This window comes from Apium graveolens, chromosome 1 (genome assembly GCF_009905375.1).
Source record: "Apium graveolens cultivar Ventura chromosome 1, ASM990537v1, whole genome shotgun sequence".
NCBI classification, from domain to species: Eukaryota; Viridiplantae; Streptophyta; class Magnoliopsida; order Apiales; family Apiaceae; genus Apium; species Apium graveolens.
In genome coordinates this window covers 189974688-189995810 of record NC_133647.1, presented here as the reverse complement: position 1 = coordinate 189995810, position 21123 = coordinate 189974688, and the positions used below count along the sequence as shown (strand labels likewise).

At 31.4% G+C, this 21123-nt stretch overlaps 2 protein-coding genes, 1 long non-coding RNA gene and 1 pseudogene across 3 annotated transcripts; 3 read left to right on the top strand and 1 right to left on the bottom strand.

Annotated features, from left to right (window-relative positions):
• The first annotated feature begins 6798 nt into the window (after positions 1-6798).
• Positions 6799-7975, top strand: LOC141713737 (uncharacterized; annotated as a pseudogene).
• A 5424-nt stretch (positions 7976-13399) lies between these two features.
• LOC141723149 (uncharacterized) lies at positions 13400-14730 on the top strand. The gene is made up of 4 exons (XR_012576143.1): positions 13400-13517; positions 13839-13985; positions 14112-14199; positions 14329-14730. It is a non-coding gene; the product is annotated as an uncharacterized LOC141723149 (long non-coding RNA).
• Positions 14731-14748: 18 nt separating this feature from the next.
• LOC141713729 (uncharacterized) lies at positions 14749-16150 on the top strand. Its single transcript, XM_074517294.1, has 6 exons — positions 14749-15013; positions 15122-15219; positions 15325-15453; positions 15545-15640; positions 15747-15910; positions 15997-16150. Exons 1-4 carry the CDS (start codon positions 14749-14751, stop codon positions 15590-15592), a joined length of 540 nt encoding a protein of 179 aa, XP_074373395.1. The 3' UTR covers positions 15593-15640; positions 15747-15910; positions 15997-16150.
• A 3621-nt stretch (positions 16151-19771) lies between these two features.
• On the bottom strand, positions 19772-20354 carry LOC141713719 (protein FAR1-RELATED SEQUENCE 6-like). Its single transcript, XM_074517281.1, has 2 exons — positions 20103-20354; positions 19772-19960 (listed from the first exon to the last, which is right to left on the bottom strand). Exons 1-2 carry the CDS (start codon positions 20352-20354, stop codon positions 19772-19774), a joined length of 441 nt encoding a protein of 146 aa, XP_074373382.1.
• Between the last annotated feature and the right edge of the window lie 769 nt (positions 20355-21123).

Below are 21123 nucleotides of genomic sequence, written 5' to 3'. Positions count from 1 at the left end.
TTCCATATCAATTAGCGATTATCTTGTAACTGTGTTGTATATAAACACAGACATAGGGTTTACACTATAAGTGTTATCATTATTAGAAAAGATTATTCATTGTAACCCTTGCAGCTCTCGTGATATTTGTTCATCACTGAGAGGTAACAGTTCCATACTGTAACAGAGTTTATTGTTTCAATAAAGTTTGTTTTCTGTTACTTAAGTTCTTAAAATTTGATTTGAGTGTGCTATACACTGTATTCACCCCCTCTACAGTGTGTGTGTGACCTAACAACATGTGTCCTAAAATATCCATTTTCTAACATCCACTACCCTTTGGGTGCACATTGGGTAAATCCCACGGACTCGCGTAATAGCCTGCAAATCACGTGAACAAGATAAACCGCAATTAAGCGACAAACTTTAGTTCATGAGGCTTATTCATAAATTCTCCTCCCGTATGATTCGAACGTGTGACCAAGATGAAAATGATCCTCTCTTTAATCAATTGAGCCATCCCTTGTGGGCCTATACAGAGGAGATTTGACACGGAGATTAAGAAAAAATATAATTTGAAGCAAAAAAATAAAATAATGGGTAAAGTGGTGAGATCGATTAATATTTAATATATAAAAATATATGTGTAGTGGAAGAAATTAATGGTTAGAAGCCGATATATTTATTTTTTATATTAAAAAAACTTTACAATTTTTGAAATATTTACAATTGAGAGCAATGTTTCAAAAAGAAAACTGTATAAAATTAAAGTGGAGAGAGAATATTATCATTATACACATTACACAAGTTGGATCCAACACTACAAGTCTAGATCTCGAAGAAAGATTGATATATTGGAATACAACATGTTGATATTGTTAGAAAATGTGGGTACTACACCCCATATTGTCAAGTCATTTTGAGCCGCGTTTAAGTGGTTGGTTGTTGCGTGTGTGCAACGAGTGACGCTTGGAATGTGCTCTCCTTCACGAGAGCTTTCCGAGACACTTTGAATCACTCAAAATGATTAAGAGATGAGTGAGATATGATTATCCAAAGATGGTCCCTTAAGAGTGGAAAATGAATTATAAAATCTTAAGTCCCACATTTAAAAGGAAAAGAGATTTCTTTAGCTTTATATAGCAACACACATATGTAGTGTTCACTTGTGTTGTCTATGTGTTGCTCCACCACCTACGTGTACGCGCATGGGGTGCAAATTGTGGGTTTTCGAGGGACAATCTGAGGTTTGCGAAGCCTTCGAGCTTGCTCGCGTGTAATAGGCGCATACACGAATGTAGCAGAAAATTGGCCTGAATAACGCCATGCTAGTTTTGCTAATTTTTATTTTCCGCTGGGCCTGGGCTCAAATAAATTGACTTACGTTTTTATTTTTATGTCAGTCGAATTAATTAATTTATTATAATTAATTGAATACCGACCTACCGACCTAATTAATTAACGCGTTTCAATTAATTATGGTAATTGTGTGGCGCACAAGTTTTTTCTCCCTATATAAACACCTCTAGGGCGTTAGGGTTTAACAGAAAAAAACATAGCTGTTCCTAAACACCTCCCTCTAACCCGTGATAGTTTCTTGCTCGCTGAGAGTGCCGACCTTCGGCGTCGCCGCTGCAATATGTTTTATCCAAGTAGGCTTTTTGCTCGCACAATACGGTGATGACTAATAAGTTTTAAGGAGACAGTTCCGCACTGGACTCGGGTTCTTATATCCTTCGCAATACGCTTCCTGTCTCCGTTCCATTTTTATTATTTGATTATCTGTTTTGCACGCACATACCTATACGTATTTTTGTTTCTGCACAGATTGTTGGTAATAAATATTTCCATTTTCCAATATATATAAATTAAGGCATGCTGATAATGAAACAAGCGCTCCCCATTTGTAAGTAATAGCCTACACATGTCTTAGTTCCTCGGACGGCTGTAATTCGAGTCACGAGGCTCGTTTAAGTGGACTTGACTCGGCATGTTTAGTTAAATGAGTCGAATTCAGTAAAAAGGTTCGTCTCGCTTAATTAAATTAGCCAGCTCGACTCGATTCGTGAAATTAAACAAGTCAAGTTCGGGGTAGAGTTTTAGACTCGATTAAGTGTAAAATTAAATAAACCGACTCACCCGGCTCGTAAAAACCAGCCTTTTTAGCTAAATGAACCGGCTCGACTCGAGTCGTGAAATTAAACGAGTCGAGTTCAGACAAAAGTTTATGCTCGATTATTTAAAATGAGCCAGTTTAACTTAACTTGATTAACCTCGACTTGAATTACGTCCGGCACAAAACTCGACTCTCTCGGCCCCAAATTACAGCCCCAGTTCCTCGAAGAAGTTCGCCCATGCAAACTCCAATTGCTAGCTTGGTATTTAGAAACGCAGGTACATAAAATATTTGGTCTCATTGACTGAAAATAAGAAGAGCTAACATGAGTACTCCGTAGCACAGCTCATCACTTGGGCACACTTGGCTATGTTGCCGACATGGCAAGTACCAAACAAACTAAGATAATCGCTACAATAATACATGTACTACAAGTCTACAACTAATAATACTAGCACATAAGCTTATACATAGCTTAAATTCAAAATCTGTTAAGCCACTCGGCTGTTGATCGTTTTGTTTCCTTCTGTTACTTGCAGATGAATAATTAGCACGCAGGTAACTATGTTTCTCCTTTACTTTAGTTGTTTTCTCCTATACGCTAACATCTATTTGGTGCTAAAAGTACCAAAGTACCAAATTTTGGTACTTACCTAAACTTCTATTCTCTATAAACTTTATTTTTTTTAACACAAATTGACTTATAATCTTTGTAAATTTTATTTTCTTTTTAGTTAATATTCATCCAATCGTCTATTTACTTCATAAAATAAAAATATTTTTTAAATGATTTATAAATTATATTAAAAATTTATTAAGTTACGTTAAATTAAGTAAAATAACTTATATTTATTTTTAATTTTAGAAAAACTACAAACTACTAGGTAAACTACTAACACAAATTGACTTATATTCTCTGCAAACTTTATTTATTTATAAATTATATTAAATTTTTTATTAAGTTACGCTAAATTAAGTAAAATAACATATATATACTTTTATTTTGAAAAACTACCAACTACAAAGTAAACTATTAACACGAATTGACTTCTATTCTTTGTAAACTTTATTTTCTATAACAGTATTTTAAAAATAATTAAGTAATAGCAAATGACTTTAGTAACATTTATTAACTTTTAAACTGAAGATTATTGATTTACCGATCGTATTTGTTACTGTCCATCATAGCGTTTATTTACATTAAATTAAAAGACATATTTTAAAAATAACAGATTTATGTGCTGTATTTAGATTATATTAAGTAATATTAAATTAAGTTTAATAACATCTATTTACTTTTAATTTGTAAATTAATTTTTATCAATAATTAAGTAATATTAAATAAACTATATTGAAAAGGCTAATTATAAGATAATTATCAAATTATACTAATTATATTAAATTATCTAAATAACAGATATTTGGTTTATAAGATAGAGATATAATTTATTTTATAAAAATAAAACTAATATGTTTGATTTCTATATCAAATAAAACAATGCAAAACTAGAATTATAGTGGAAAATTTCATAACTGATTCGATTCTTTTTTACCACATAACTATTTTTTGCAAGTAACAATTTAATATTTGATATTAATATATTAATTTTAATTCGTGTTTCGCACGGATTATGAATAATTCTCTATAAATATTAATTCGATATTTTTAGTTTCGGGCCCGTGTTTCGCACGGTTTATCAAATATCTATACTAATAAGCGTCCCAAATCTTGGTACTCACTAGAAAATTATACAACTATTTTTAAAATTTTATGTCATAAAATCTCAACTGACAAAAATTAACTTTTACTCTCTGTAAATTTTATTTTCCTTCAAATTTTATTTATTGGTGAACATTCAAGCGTTGGTTTACTTTAAAATAATCGTATTAGTAAGTTAACATGTCAGATTTATATAAGTAATTAGGTGCATGCATAACTAGAACTATACGGTGAAATTTTAGAATTACACTTAAATTCGATTTTTTAACTACATATTTTAACAACATTTTATATATTACATTTAGATCTGTATTTTGCACGGATTATGAGTTTTAATTTTATGCAAATAATAATGTGATATTATTATTTTTAATTTTGGGCCCCTAGTATACTATAAATTACCACTCTACATTTGGACCGCTTAAGAATTGTGGGATGTTGTTTCGATTGTCACATCACTTATAAGCTTGAAAGCAATCAACAAAGTGCAAAACGTTAAGCAGACAATGGTCATATGATTATGCGCAGAACTAGCACATTATTAAAGAGTGAAAGTAACAATTGCTGCCTCAAATATGGGTAGATAAAAAGTGAGCGTGGCGTAACATCAAGATTCAGGACAAGAAAAAGAGCCAAACTTTTAGGCTTGTAAATCACCGAAGCCCCCATACTGCACTGGCCAGTACAAGTTATTGATGCAGATGCGCAACTAGTACATTATGCATTTATGAGATGAGGACCATTTCTATATAAACATGGGCCTTCCTCAACATGTTATCTATTTGGATTCAGATAAGATATACATCAAATGCCGATATTTTGGTACTATACATTCGAGGCATCTGAGTTTCTTTTCTAGCTGATTAATGAATGGATCTTGAGATGCATTGCATCATAAAAATGTTGTTTATAGGTCCACATCCTGACACGGAATCTGGGAACAAAGTGAACCCGAAAATCGCATCTCTTCCGAGAGTGGCGGTGTGCATATCATACTCTTATGTCCTGTTCTTATTGTATCCATGAATCCCGCTGCTATGCACCTTGTTGGCAAGTTGGAATTTATCAGAATTTGCATTATTTTCTTCAAGGTAACTTAATGGTATAATCTTTTCGCATGTTGGCTCCCCGTTTTAAGAGTCGGTCATCAAGGACTTCTGTCTATAATATCTGTTTCTCTTTGCCCCGGTGCTGAAACAGACATTAGAAGCAACATTTGAGCAAGGAGTGTTAAATTCGAATCATGATTTATGAGCATATATATTAGTTGTTACAGAAAAACTAGTGTACCAAAATATACCATATAAATCCTAGTTCTTGGTGATATTATAAACATGACATTGAACCAGAACTTAACCATTATTATTGTCTGCAAACATCAGAAACGGCAATTAGTATATTATAATTTTTTTAGTCTTTCTTAGCACTTAAAAGTAGTTTGCATCTGCAGCTCAGACATGATTAAACAATAACACAACATTTCTGCAAAATAAAACTTATAGAGGTTGTTGCTTCTTGTATTTATATGCAACAATCTCATGAAGCCAGACACACCCTTTATGTTGAGCAGGAGCTTGGAAGAAGGGTGTGGAAGGTGAGATGTATGCAGAACGTATACAAGGTTGTTTCCACACATGTAGCAAATTTTTTGAGTTAAAAAAAAATTGTAACTGCATATTCTACACCTGCAAAACTAAATAAATCTATTTGCCTAGCAGGCCTTTCTGTTATTTAACGGTTTTATATAAGTTGTTTGCACTTGCCCTTTGAACTTGGGAGAGCCTCATAAATGTTGTATTTAATTGATTTTCGATAAAACATACAGTATAATAAGACACGACCAGAAGCGTTTGAAGCATGACTTGCAAATTGCGCCCTGTTCTAATTCAGCATATCTACATCAACAACAGTGACAAACAAACAAAACCAAGACATGTTATGGACATTCCGATTTTACCACTCATCGTTAAACTGCCAATTTTCCAGAGGAGCGGGCTATCTGGGAAAGAAGGTACACTGCACAAGCCCTTTTTTATCAGACAGGCTGCAATAGGTTAATAAAGATGCCAACTTCAACGTTGCATATTGATAACCGCATATAATCAAATTATATTTCAATTGCTGCAAGCAGTTTTGCAGCTGTGCAAGTGATTATCAGGAACATAAGCTGGTAAAAGCTTTCGGACCACATGAGTGCAAAAAACTATGTTAATGTAAATCAAAGAGTTTACTGAAGATTTAATTATTCATGATATGATTTCGATGATCATTAATAACTATATGCATGAACAAGCTTTAAGCAGACCTGTGCTTGGTTAAGAATTTAGCCATATAGGATTTGATTACTTCAGATGTCAATTTTTAAGTATCAAAGCTCTATTGGGATAACAAATAACTTTTCCAGTCATAATTGTAGCATGGACAAATTGCATGCATTCATGAAGGAAAGCATACAAAAAAACAAATTACATTTTATCTATTCACCGTGAAGTGCATGCAAAAACAATTATTGTGGGATGAAGCATGGAGGTAGTATGTATGTAATGAATCCCAGCTACTCTGTTACCCGCATCCTTCATGGTGGACATATCAGCTCTTTCATAAAGACATTGATCGGGACATAACAAAACATTGTCAACGGAACCAGATCCGGAAACTAACATCTGAGATGAGGAAATCCAAAATTATTTGCCTTCATGGTGGCACCTCCAGTGCTGCTCAGTTTAAGGAACAACTTCAAATTTGGCCATCAAATGTGTTGGAAGAGATGGACCTTGTATTCATTGACGGTCCTTTTTTACTCGATAACACAAATTTTCCAATATTTACGTGGTATGATACTCATTACTAAGATCAAGTAAAAATCTCATTTTAATTTATGGTATCATTTCATTTCTAAGTGATATCAACTCTCGGTTTGATGCTAACTACAAATGTACACAAATATCAGGATGCAACCAATATAGATAGCACATTTAACTAAATGATACCATTTGATGGGGTTCTAGGCATCTCTCAGGTATTTTTAATTTACCTAAACAGCTTAACTATACATGAAACGTGTCTCTGGACAGACAGGCCTTCACTTGATTTTACATGTTTTTTTGAACATATATTGGATTTAACCATTGCTATTACATCTACATCTTCATTAAAAAGAAAACACATAGCCAGTCACTTATAAGTACTGACTTTGTTTGTTACCTGACACGAGTCTTTATGATTTTATCTTGGCAAAGGGAGCTTGCATAGCGGCTGCCTTACCGGGGATGCAAACTCAGGTATATCAGTTAGCATCTTCTTGGTTCTTTATACTTTTCACTTTGCCGCCTGTCTTAAAATGAAACTAATTAACCTATTTATGGTTGCAATGACAAAGCATTGTGCATGATGAAAGATTTTTCGTACATGGTAGGGAGTGGTTCTAACTAAAGTAAAAGACATAAAATTTGTGGTGGTGATGTCTGGAGGTAAATTAGGAGGTTTCAAGCTTCCAGCTCCAAAATTAGTTGAAAATGCATTCTCCTCTCCAATTAAGATTCCGTCACTCCATTGCTTCGGTACTTATCAGATCCTTAATTAATCTTATCTGTACAAAGTCATAAACTTATATGTTGTTTTCTGAACTGCAAACAGGTGAGAATGACTTTGCAAAGTTAACAGCAATTGAGCTGTTGAGATCATTTGTCGATCCTTTTGTAATTTTTCATTCCGGGGGTCACTAGGTACCTGAATTAGGTAAAAGCTCTGTATCCTAGTCATAATGTAGAGCATCCCTCCATTGCTCTTGTATGATTTAATATGCTTCTCGCAACTTAAATTTCAGATAATGATAAAAGGTGGCATGTTTTACTGCAGATGAAGAAGGTTCGAAGATGATGAAAAGTTTTCTGGACAAGATTGAAGCCACATTTCCAGCTCCTAATATCCGGTCACTTGTGTAGCTTTATGAACAAGGTGGACGTTTATTATTACCTGATGTTTGGAGTGAGAAAATAAAATACGGCTGCAGTGAAATTAATAGATAGAAGAATCTATTGTATCATGTGAACTACATATACTGAATTATCACAACAAACAATCCCAATCCACTCAATTTAGGAGGAGTTCATTAAACTCCATTAAGGAGTAAACAAATGAGACCTAAATGCCTATCTGAATTCTGAACATCCTACATGCATAATTAGTTAACCCAAAGGTGTTTGTGTTTGTATGACGATGTTAAACAAAATTGTCGGGCCTTTCACAAATTCCCTAATGCACTATTTGCTTGACAAAACAATATATCATGTTACAATGAAATTCTTACAAACAAATCCCTATTTCATAAAAATACATTACTATTTTTTGAAGTTAACAAATTAACAATGATCATGGTAACCATGTATTCTGAACTGATTCCAAATTTTGAAATCCTCTGGAACAACGTCTTACTATATAAATTTCTCTTTTTTTGTGTGTACAGCCCCTTACTGTACTCATATTTTGCCATTTTCGCTAATAGGAGTGCTAGAAATACAAATTTAGGTTTAAATCACAAGTTACGTTGATTTGACAATTTGAGATAATATTATTGGTGTGATTTATGTGAACCTAGATGAGCTACATTATTATTAAGGGAATTTATCAAATATACCAATTTTTGAAAATTTAAATTGCAACTCTACTACCTTATTAAAAATCTTGCAAATTTACTATTTTTTTTAAAAATACACACAAATAAATTGCAAAAATACAATCTCTCTAATCCTCATCCTTTCTCACCTCATCTTCCTCCACCACAACCTCCCTCCACCACCACCACACCCCGAACCCCCCTACTCCACCTCCACCCCGAACCCCCCTCCTCCGCCAGTTCCACCCCAATCCACCGCCTCCACCACCACCTCCGCCACCTCCGCCACCTCCGCTGCCTCCACCCCCGAATCCACCACCTACACCCCCAATCCACCACCTCCGACGTTCGCCACGTCATGCTCCACCCTACTTCCGGCACTCTCTCCGGCCTTAATTTGAAAAATTGAAGGATGGGTAAGAAATTAGGGTAAGAATGATTTCTTAACCCCAAGGCAATAGCTAATAGAATCAAAGTTAAAGGTTTTAAAAAACTGAGATGGTATTGTCAGATGTGGTTTAGTCGTATTGTGGCTACGGTTGTTTATAATGAGTAATGATTGTTTTTAGTTGATTTTGGGGTTGTTTTTAGTTGATTTCATCGTTGTTTTGTGATATTGGTACATGAGCATCTTATTTTACAACTAAATGTAATTTTTAACAGATTTTTTCAAATTTCATTTGTGGTTGCATATATTGTTAGTAGCAGTTGCAGATATGGTTGCAAATGCAACCTCCGTATTTTTGTAAATATTTTTTGAAAGATAGTACTTTTGCAATTTGTTTTAAAAACTGGCAGTATTTTTACAAAAAAATTGTAAAACTTGAATATTTATGAAAAAACCCTATTATTAATTGGTTTGTAAACAATCAGTACACGTGCAATTTGGATCTATTTTGATTAGCTTTAGCATTATTCTTTTGCTAATTGATAGTTTTTGAGTGTTAACAAATTTTTTAGAGTATTTTAATATCATAAAATAATAATTATATCTTCAATTATTGCCCACTTAGCGTCCATTTGGATACGGAGAAGATTTTAAATATAATGAAAGAAATAATAAAATTTAAATATTATAAATTGAGTGAAGTGAGACATAAGTTCTAATTTTTTCTATTTAAACTTCTCAAATTGTTATGGTATACTATATCATGTGTAAAATGGATTTTTCCTAGAAAATAATATTTTATAGTGTATTTTAATCTTTTTCATTTTTAAAATTAAAATTATTAATTGATTAATATACTCAGAGGTTTTGATAAAATCACGCGAGTTCATTACCATGCACCTTTCTCGTCCAATTAGTAATGCGTAGTATTTTCTATGCTCTCATGATCGACAATTTTATTATTATTCAATTGAATATTGTGATCAAGGAAGGCTTGAAAACTATTATATATATGAGTCCCCATCAAGAGAGAACTTTTTAAATAGAGGTCTAGAGAGAACTCTAATCCTGGTCATCCATTTCATCTAATGGTTAAAAACAAACAGTGGCATTATCGTAAAATACATAAAATCCAAAGACTTTTATTAAGCATTAAAATCTTGTCCATAAACGATTGTAATCTAGATCCTTTCAACCATTATAGACACAGTATACATACAAAACTCACAAATCCAGACATGCAATGAGTAAACAACGATTAGATCTTCAAATTTAAGCTTCAATCGAGATATAGTTGGTTAAATCTCAGTTTAAAACTCAGTAAGCTATGGAATCATTCTATTTTATTAAATTTTGAACTATATTTTACTGATTTTGATATATTTTGAGCATTCGATAATTACGATTCCGTACTAAATCAAATTTTGCATCGTTTCTTCATTTTTCAGGTAAAATTCAGCTCAAATCAGATATTTCGGAAATGCTTACTCGATTAGGTACTATATATTTTGTATACTTATATTTTTAACATTTTTGTCGTTTATATTCAAAGTTTATTATTATGATTATGAAATAGATCCAAATTTTGTTCATATAATTCAATTTATTTAGTGTTTGTTCTATAATAAAATCAACATATGCTTCTGCATATGTATTTTGTGCTCTATGGTGAAAGGACTATTTGTCCTGTTCAATGGAGTGGATATACAGTAGAATAATATAAATATTCGAAGTTTAATATTATGATTCTGAAATAGATCCAAATTTTGTTCATATAATTCAATTTATTTTGTGTTTGTTCTATAATAAAATCAACAGATGCTTCTGCATATGTATTTTGTGCTCTATGGTGAAAGCACTATTTATCCTGTTCAACAGAGTGGATATACAGTAGAATAATATAAATATTCGAAGTTTAATATTATGATTCTGAAATAGATCCAAATTTTGTTCATGTAATTCAATTTATTTTGTGTTTGTTCTATAATAGAATCAACATATGATTCTGTATATGTATTTTGTCCTCAATGGTGAAATCACGATTTGCCCTGTTTAGAATAATGTAAATATTTTGTTCAACATTAGATTTATTTGGCATAGTAATTTTTTACCGTTCTATAACAGAATTAGTGTAAACAGGATATATTAAGTGTAAGTTTTTTTGTTTTAAAACACATAAGCATATTGAATATAAATAGAGTGTTATTTGTCATCTAGAGTAGATTTTATTTAGTCTTGTAAAGTAATATTTGATTATGTACACAGGGCTTAAGCATTTGCTTATTTTCTCTCGGGTCTGATAAGTAAAACATGAAAATAAGGAAAAGACTAGCAGCATAGTTATACTCCATCAGTAATGTTCAATACCCTTAAATGAAAATAAGTTTGGCAGTGACATGGCCTTAAACATTTGCTTGTTATGTTCTCCGGTCTGATATGTATCATAGTTTTATGCACTTTTGTACATAGTCATATGTTAATATGTAAATGTATGAACAAGGAGTAATAATATGAAACTAACATGAATAATTATGGTCTAGTTTTATATAACTTGAGGTGCCTAATGTCATTAGTGCATTTTCTTAACACTGTTGGTAAATAATTTTTCTGTCTTTATTCAATTATGTTAGTGTTTATAGTTGTGAATTGATAGATGTAAATGCAGGTAGTCATTCAAGAAGCAGAGGAAAGAAAAACTTTAAAAATTCTGAATCAAGGAGAGCTACAATGAAAAGGAAAATGAGAAAAAAAGAAGGACAACTGAGCACAAACAATTTTGATATATATTTGAGGTAATTAAACAAAACTTATGTTTATTGTTTGTTCAAAAGGATAATGTTGTCAAATTCAATCAATTTTAAGTTTTCTTTCATAATTTATTGGTGCTTCCATTCTCTTGAACTTGTAATACTAATATTATATCTTGTGTTAATTTCACTTCTGCAGTGGATTTCTATTCTACTGAATTATATATAATAATCATAAACAAATTGTGTGAAGTTTGGTATTATATTCTGCTACTATGTTTGATTTTTATAGGGGCATGTGGAAAATAATATTGAAGAACAAAATTGCAGGATGTACTTTCATAGATAATGTTCACAAATTACATGCCAAACACATGTAATTCAAGAACAGATGCACTGCGCTGGATATCAAATGAAAAAGTTTTTGAAAAGAGATATGTGTTTATTCTAATGTGTGAAGGGTAAGTAAAAATTTCTTATACACAAACATAATAGAATATGAAACTGTTTAAATATTGAATTTATTTTGACAACAGTGGCCATTGGAATTTGCTTATACTGTGTAATTTGGACAAGACCATAGAATGCAAAACAAGACCCTGTTTGTTGTTGTTGGACTCATTACAATCAACAATCTCATATAAGCTTAATGCAGACCTTCAAACGTAAGTTACTTTATTTGTTTTTGTGTCGTTAACTTGGATTTTCTATCATCTTTGACTGCACAATTGTACTAATCTTATTAAAAATTTAATATATAGATTTGTCAAGAACATTTACAAAGAGGATGGAAGGGTTGGAGCTGAAGCAGTAGTGAAATATCCGTTTGGGATTCCAAAAGTCTAACAACAAAAGGATGGTTCAAAATGTGGGCAGTTTCTTAATGTGTTGTCCACAAAATTACAATTGGGAAGAAGATTATCCAGGATTTGTAAGTGGATTATAATATAATTGTTTTTTAATTACTACACTGTATTTAATTTGGTTTCTTATTTTGTTAAAAACAGATGAATGAGAACTGGTTCAAAAGTGATGATGTAGATGCATTTTCTAAAAATTTACCATCAATGTTTGAGACTATGTTGAAGGAAACTGAAGATACAGAGGATGATGATGAAGATATTCAAGTAATCAATATTAGAGATATTTCAAAGAAGAAAGAGAACAATGATAATGAGAGTAATTTTCAATTACCTCATGTTTCTGGTATTTGCAATATTGAACAAAGTGAGGCACTCATGACTTTATGTATATATACCTCAGAAAGTTCTCAAGATAAAACTACACCAACTGTACAACCATGTAAGAATTAAAATTTTCAATCACTAGCATCAGAAGTAAATAATAGCCTTACTAACATTTATATCTTAATATTTGTTTACAGCTGAAGAAGAGCATAAATTTAATGAGGAGTCGTTGAAAGAGATTAGAAAGTCTGAATTCGAGTATAAGAAAAAGAAAATCAGAATCAAAGTGAGGGCACAACGAAACTTAAGTGACTCAGAGGTTAATTATGCACCCCTTTTCTTAAATATATTGTAAAAAAATTCATTGGACAAAAATAAATTATATTATATTAATATGTAAATTATTTAAATGTATTGTAGGATAATGACATTGTTCTGGAAGATTTGTCATTTGCTGAAGGGGGAGAAGAATTAAGTCCAAAGATTGTAAAAGATTTGCCAAAATATGATGAAGTAAAGAATTCAGTGGAGGAAATTTTAGACATAAATGTTGAAGTAATTTTTATAAACTTCTGTTAACTGCATAATAATTCACATGACTTTTAATAATATTTTTTTATGATGTTTTTTTCATTCTATCAGGAAAGAAAAAATAAAGGAAAAAGAAAGAGAAGAGGCACTTATCTCGGTACAATGCCAGAAAGAAGATCACCGAGGCTATTGACTCCAATTAGCAGAGCACAAAATGAAGAAAGAAAAATTCCAGTAAGAAGCATCTATGTCCTATCTTAATGACATTTATGATAACATCAATTCTATTGACACAGTTTTCTTACTTCAATTAGTTTAGATCTTTTGAAGAATATATAGTTTACTGTCATTTCTTGGTTGTGATAAAGCTTATGATAACAACACTTTGTTTGATGCTATATATTTTTTCATGTAGTTTATGATAAAAGATATATGATTGTACTTTTAGTTGTTAATGATGTCGTCATAATCTGAATGGTATATATATTGGTCATATTTAAGTATGAATCAAAAATTATATATTAAAAAACTTTTTGCTTGTTTATTGTGTATCAGAGTCGCGGATGTGTAGAAAAGAAAAAGGAATGTTTATTTGAAACTGATAGTGATTTTGAAAAGACTCCTCCAAGAAAATCAGGCAGAAAAGAAAGAAGGACAAGCATAAAAGAAAGAATTGAGAGAAGTAAAGCCACTTGTGATGAGGTATTCAATAATTTAATACGTAAATTTATAGTGCTTTAACTCTGACTTTTTCTATTAGTTGATTAAAAAATGTTAGTATACATTTAAGTTATGTACTTTACATTTTTCCTATTATTCTTCTATTAGGATGAATCTGCAGGGGTATCAAGAGGTAATACAAAAAAATAACAAAGGCAAAAGAATGAAGCAAAAAAACAGAAAAACTCCTATGCAGGTACTTTATATTTATGTTCTTTTACAGAAGCTATTATTCTCATGTTCCTGTGGCAACTTTGTCATCTATCAGACTAAATGTAATACAAATTTTGTACGATTAATATTGATTATTTTTTTGTTCTTTCAGGCTGAATATACAAAGGCAAAGAAACAAAGATGTGAAGAATTTGGTAAAGAATCAGAAAATGTACCAGAAGAAAAGCCAAAAATATTATTGATAAGAGCTTATCCGTGAACGTTCTCAAAAGTTGTAAGTGGACTTTCAAAAGATCAAAAGGAATGAGTGACGAAGGTTGGGTTTGGTCCACTACTATCATTTGACTTGAGAACCATACCCCGTGAGATTGGAATCAATGTATTATGGTGGTATGACCACAATAACTCTGAAATGCTTTTCCCTAATAATAAAAGCATCAAGGTGGATGAGGAAGATGTAAATTTGACTTTGAGACTACCAAGAGGTGAACAAGTTGTTCAATTTGAGAAGGATAGATCTGTATAAAATAAATGGAGGGCACAATTCCATAAGAAGAGGATAACTGAGTTGATGGTGGCTGATGCAATTGGAATGTCCACGGAAGCTGATGAGAAGTTCAAACAAAATTTCATGGTCCTCATGACAAATCTGTTCATAAGGACGGATAAGACTGCAAATGTCAGCCAATATGCACTCGGATTCAAAGGAAATTATGAAAATGCAAAAAGTTTCAATTGGTGCAAGCCAGTTTTAGATAATATCAAGGAAGCACACGAGTCATGGTGGAAGAATCCACATACACAAAACCTATACGGGCTCACCTGTCTTCTTTCTCGTAAGTAAAATACTAAATGTTCTTCCATCATGACATATTAATTTCTGTTTGGTTTTATATTTCAGTTTCTTTACCTTGATCGAACAAAATATGAACGAATAATTACAGAAAGGACACTACCACCATTCATTGGATGGAAGACATCATTAATAACAAACCGAAGCAAAACTGAAATGTATGATGATTGTTTTGGAAAAGGACAAACTGTAAGTTTAATTCAGAATTGAACATATAATTCAATAACTAGCTTTTATGTTCTAAAAGTTTATTATAAAACAAAGAGTACTTTATTTAGTGCTTTATATTTGCAGGTTGAAAAATTCAAGACACAAAACCAAGAAGGGGAATATATTGTGAAGAATACTTTATCTGATGAAGATCAATTAACTGATAAAAAAGATAATGACCCAAGTACAGTACATCTTGATAACCAAACCGAGGTATACAAAATAAATTTCAATTACATTATAGAATCAAAAATTAACATTTTGAATTTCAATTTATAATTTTTTTTGTATAAAATGGAAATAGGTGTTTGAAAATATTCATGTTGATGAGAAAGATGAGGATCAACAATAGAGATTCAGAATAGATCATTTTGACATTGATGAGGAATTTATCAACAAGGTGAATTATCTTCTCAAAGTTTTCCATTTCTCTGTATAACATATATACAATGTTGCTTATACATGACATGACTGCAAGGGACTATTGTACATTACTTATTGTACAGGAATTTGAAGTAAACAACATTTGGAGAACTCCAAAAGAAACAATTCAAGGAGTAATGTCAAGCCTCTTCATTTCAGATGAAGAGTTGATTGACAGTGATATTATGTCAATTGCAAAGGAAATTGAAAAAAAAATCATACTAACAATGACATTATCACGGAGCAGGTACAATGTGGTTGTAAGTTCGATTTATATATTTTTTTGTATTTTACATAATTGTGCAATTAAATTGTTTCTTTTTATGGAACTAGGAAATGATATCACAACTTGAGGCGGAATTTAACTCAAATGGAGTCAATCCATGAAAAAATCAAGAAAAACTTGAAACAAGCAAACACACTTTTCCCATACAGCGAAAAGTGGAAAGAACTTCAAGAAAAGTTTGCCAAAATAAGTGGAGCTACAGAAAACATGTATAACAAATAATTAAAAAAATACAAATTTTTTTATGTAAGCCCTGCTATAATTCATCCTTGATTCAGGTACTATTAATCTTCCATTTTATTAATCAAATAAACTTTGTTTTTCTCAATTTCCAACATTTTTTTGTTTTTTTTTCTTGTAAGATATATATCAAATATGTAGCTGCATATTTGTCAAATTAGATTCTTATGTTTATACATGATTAAGATGTAACTCTTATGTTTATATCAATTTTAATGAATCTGTATAAAAAGAATATCATATTTCCAGTTTACAAGAATGATTTTGTCTGCTCTTTTAACTTTGTTAATGACTATTATGTTTAACAATTGTAACTCACTTTTTACTTTATTAATTTAATTTAATAAGGTGACATTAAATTTTTATTTCAGAAATAATATTGAACTACATTGGCCAGAATCAAAGTGCATTCCAAATTTGTGTGTGTGTGGACCTGATTTACCAGAAAATGACTGGAAAGTCATTGATATATTAGCTCTTAATGATTTTGATAGAGCCTACAATAAGTTACATGACATAGATGATTTCCTTGGGGAACTTACAATTGCTGGTCAAATTGTTGATTTTGTTAAATCTGATAAACAAACTGAAGAAGTAGGGTTCAGTCTCAACAAACTAAGAAGGGAGCACAAGGCCTGAAATCTCCATTTCTCAATCGAACCATTGATTTCAACATGACTAAACTTACTAAGCAGAGGATGAAGTTTGGATCTGGATCAATGCAAAACCAGAAAAATCAATGTAAGGAAAATATAAATTCTCGTTGTTTATGAATTAATAGAACCACATTATAATTCAGGGAAGAATTTTATATTTTCTGAATGTATATTTGTAACACTAATCCATTATTCAGGGAAGAAGTTTTTTTTGGAACAATGTAACATGCTTTAAAGCACCATATCCAAAGTTTGTAGTTTGGCAAAAAGATCTATACAACTGTGGTAGATACATATACAACCATATTGAACGAGGAAGAAAAATATAGATCAACTGACTCTCCTAATAGATTCTTCTGCAACACAATGACCACGGTAATAATTATTTTTTATCAAATTGCATAGAATAACATTATACTACTTCATACAACAATCAGTCTATTGTATTTTTTTAAAGCTAATATAATCTTTGTAATTGTTCTCCTCCTATATAATATATAGTTGTTCCCCAAGTATCAAACCATGTCATTCAGACTTATTATTCTTGAAGTACTGGTTTTTTATATTACTTGATATATAATGTCATGCAGACAAAATCACTTTTGTTACCACTAAAGTTTTGGGTTAACAAACATAAAAAAGTAAACATATTCTTTGTGCAATATTTTTAATATATATTTTAAAACAACACCAAGGGATTCTGTATCTCACGTGCCTCACGTGCCCCACACACAGATCAGAAATAGATAACAAAATCTCACTGATCATGCAGTCACGCACTTTTGCATGTAAGAGAGTCATTAAAAGCTTAAATTAAAAATAAAGAAACAAAAGAATAACAGAAGCAAGAGGGACTGATATGGAATGCATGTTATTAATACTTAGATTTATTTAAAATGTATTCTGCAGATTGGAACATTGACAACCACAAAACAACCACAAATCCTGTTCGAGCTGATAGTATGGACAAGCACATGAAATTTGTAAGATTCCGTTCCAATTTAGATTTTGTCCTCAACAGGCATGAATTAATATCAATGATGTAGACCTGGTAAATAATCAATCATGCAGTTTTAAAATTTGGAGTACAAAAATTACTATATGCTTTTAAGTTGACATTGCTTTTATTTTCAGATGTTTTTTGCAATCCATTATGTGGAACACTTTTATGTGGTGTGTTTCAACATGAAAAATATCAAGATTGAAATTATTGATAACAATGCACTTGGTGGAAATGTGGCATCAATCTATGACGGAATACCAGAAAGTTTGGTAAATATTATAAACTTTAAATAATTAGAAATTAAACTTTAAAATTATCAGATCCTAACATATATTATTCAATATATTATTTCAGAAAGAAAACTTATTCAGTACTTGGAACGATTTAGTCAAAGAAAAAGCATGCAACTAAAAAATGCTCCAATTGTACGTTTGGAAATGAAGTGGAGGACTGAGAACAATAAAGTAGATTGTGGAATGTTTGCAATGAACCAAATGGAAACCTACATGGGGAATGGCTTACGCAACTGGGACTGCAAATTTGCTACTGAAGAGGTAAGGATAACACATATTATCTAATTTGAATCTCAAAATTTCCTTCATTTTCAAAAAAGTTTTAGTTTTCTAAGAATAATTTTTTTGATCTTTATTATACTTCATCTAGGCATCTCATGTTACTAAATACCAAGTTATCTACCAATAATGCATATCGAACTATTATAGTGTGTATATTGTAAAAACAATACTTTAAAATGTCCCTTTTTATAGGCATAGGGACATTTTAAAATTAAAGTTGTCAAAATTTTACAAGCTATCATTTGATTCATCATATATTATCCTTCGTAGGAATTGAATGATCCGTTACAAATAATTAGTGAATGTAGAAATGCCTCATTATTGATCATACATAAATCATTATCCAATGTGTGTGAAAAATGCTTCATATAAAATTAATGTGAACTGTGAATGCTACACTGACTTTATGTTGTGCAAAATACTGGTTCGATGGTCTAGAAGAACAATATTACTGATTGTATTCGATTGTAGATGAAATATCTTATTAACATGTACTGTATATCTACTTTGAAAAATTAACTTTACTATTCAATATTTTGGTGCAGAATTATGAGCAGAAAAAGCAGATAGAAAAAGCTCGTCAAATATATGTTGCAAAGATAATACACTCAAAGTACAATTATTTGAAGGAGAAGATGCTTAAAGAAATCAAGTCAGCATGTCAGACTGTGGGAAATTAGTGTTTGTCATTTCAAAAAATTTGTTAGAATCTATGATGGTGTAAATACTTTTATTTTCAGACTTAATTTTGCATTGCAAAACATAATCATTAAATACTTGTCCAAAAAGTTTTTTATTATTTAGTGTTTTCTATGACTTTGCTTTAAATTAGAAAGTATTTCTGCTGCTATAAGGAGAACCAGAACTCATGGTGTCAATCCAATAAATATTGGAGTATTTCTAAAACCTAAAAGGGGAATTTGTGAACCCTAAAGCGTTAAAATTTAATAAATTAATGTACCCAACTGGTTTCTTGGGTTTAGGGCTTTTACTGGTTCCCTAAACCCAAGATTAAGTTAGGGTTTAGGATCTAGAGTTTAGGGCCTAAAGGCCCTAAACTAATATGGATACAACTTCACCTAATCTGTTTCTGAACCTTATAGAACATCGAACGAGTGTAAAGATGAGACACATGCTTTTCAATTTGCTTTTCTATTACAGATTGTGGAATACATGTGTCTTCATCATTTAGCTTTTTATTTTCATAAATATGTTTGTCGATGACACTCTCGTAACACATATAGAATTCAGAAAGAGTGTATCATTTCTGCGCAAAGTGATTAAAATAAAAGTTCGTGCTTTCTGACCTTGACGTGGTTCTAAGCAGTGCACCCATTGGCTTGTCCCTTTAAAAAGCAGGTATCCAAGATTTCCTCATAGAATACTTATCTTTCAACCATACATGATCAGTCAATCCAAATTCCTTCAACACAGCATTCCATCCTTCTTTAAATTCAGCTACCGTCAAATGCGATGACCACACAAATTTGTTTAGTTTGTCCATAAAACCAGATTCGGCACAAAAAACAGGACCGACCTATATAAAAAGATAATAAGGGCATAATTACTTTAAGCATTGCAAATTAATTAATAAATATAAGTTAAGGTAATAAGAATCATATTACATTATTAATATGTGCGACAAATAAACAAAAAAAATTATTTAAAATAAAATATACCTTGGATGGAAACTTCTGCATTATATGCAACATACAATATAGATGAATAGAATCAGGAAACACTTTAGCAATTGCAACTTTCATGGCAAGACACTGATCAGTAATTATGCATTTTGGAGGCCGGCGAAAAACTTTGAGAAACATCTCACATGCCCATGTAAAATTTGGCTCATTTTCAGAATTAAGTAAAGCAGATGAAAAAGTGGAACTCTTCCAATGATTGTCGACGCCAATGAATGGCACAAAAACCATACCATATAAAATAAACGAGAAAAAGTGTATATTAATCAAATTTGATAAAATAAAACTAAAGCATCAAATATTAATTTAATAAGTCGTAACTGATAGACAGTTTGCAATACTTATTAGTACGATATGTCGCATCGAAAGATACAAAATCACCAAATACTTCATAATTTTTTCGACCACGAACATCAGCCCAAAATAGACGAGTGAGATGACCATTTGAATCTGTCTCATACTCATAAAAAAACCATCCATCAGATGTATCCTGTTTTATCTTGAATTTTTGAAGTAACATATATGCATCATGCTTTCCAATGTACAACTTGATATCTCTCATCCAATTTTGAAAATCCATAGCAGTAGGTCCAACATCAGAGTATAAACTAAATAAGGAGGTATAGATGCTATGAGCCCTTAAAGCGCCAATGTTTGATTTTGCAGCATCTAAAAGAAAATGCCACTGAAATGCAGTCATAGTTCTATTCACACGAAGAAACTCTTTGCCCGTCTCAGAAGCTAACAGATGATTGTGGCCCTCAACAAAAGTGGAAATTACGTACTTATTGGGGCCATCGGGACCAATGTACTTAAGAATAATTTTCACATTACAATCACATTTTTTGTTGACTGTATTCCTCTTTCGAATTTGATTACCAACAGTATTAGATGCATGCGATGATTCTGATTTAGAATCAGATTCCTTTATCTTACCAGTTTCATGGCATCCTGCCTTCTGACAAACAAGATATTTTGATACAACAATTCTATTCCTCAC

Bases quoted from the DNA above. Each gene is read 5' to 3' on its own strand.
- LOC141713719 (XM_074517281.1), bottom strand. From the start codon at position 20,354: ATGGTTTTTGTGCCATTCATTGGCGTCGACAATCATTGGAAGAGTTCC. The intron at 19,961-20,102 runs GTATATTTTATT...CTTTTTATATAG, and splicing joins TGCAGAAGTTTCCATCCAAG to GTCGGTCCTGTTTTTTGTGC.
- LOC141713729 (XM_074517294.1), top strand. From the start codon at position 14,749: ATGGTGGCTGATGCAATTGGAATGTCCACGGAAGCTGATGAGAAGTTC. The intron at 15,014-15,121 runs GTAAGTAAAATA...GAATAATTACAG, and splicing joins GCTCACCTGTCTTCTTTCTC to AAAGGACACTACCACCATTC. The intron at 15,220-15,324 runs GTAAGTTTAATT...TTATATTTGCAG, and splicing joins GTTTTGGAAAAGGACAAACT to GTTGAAAAATTCAAGACACA.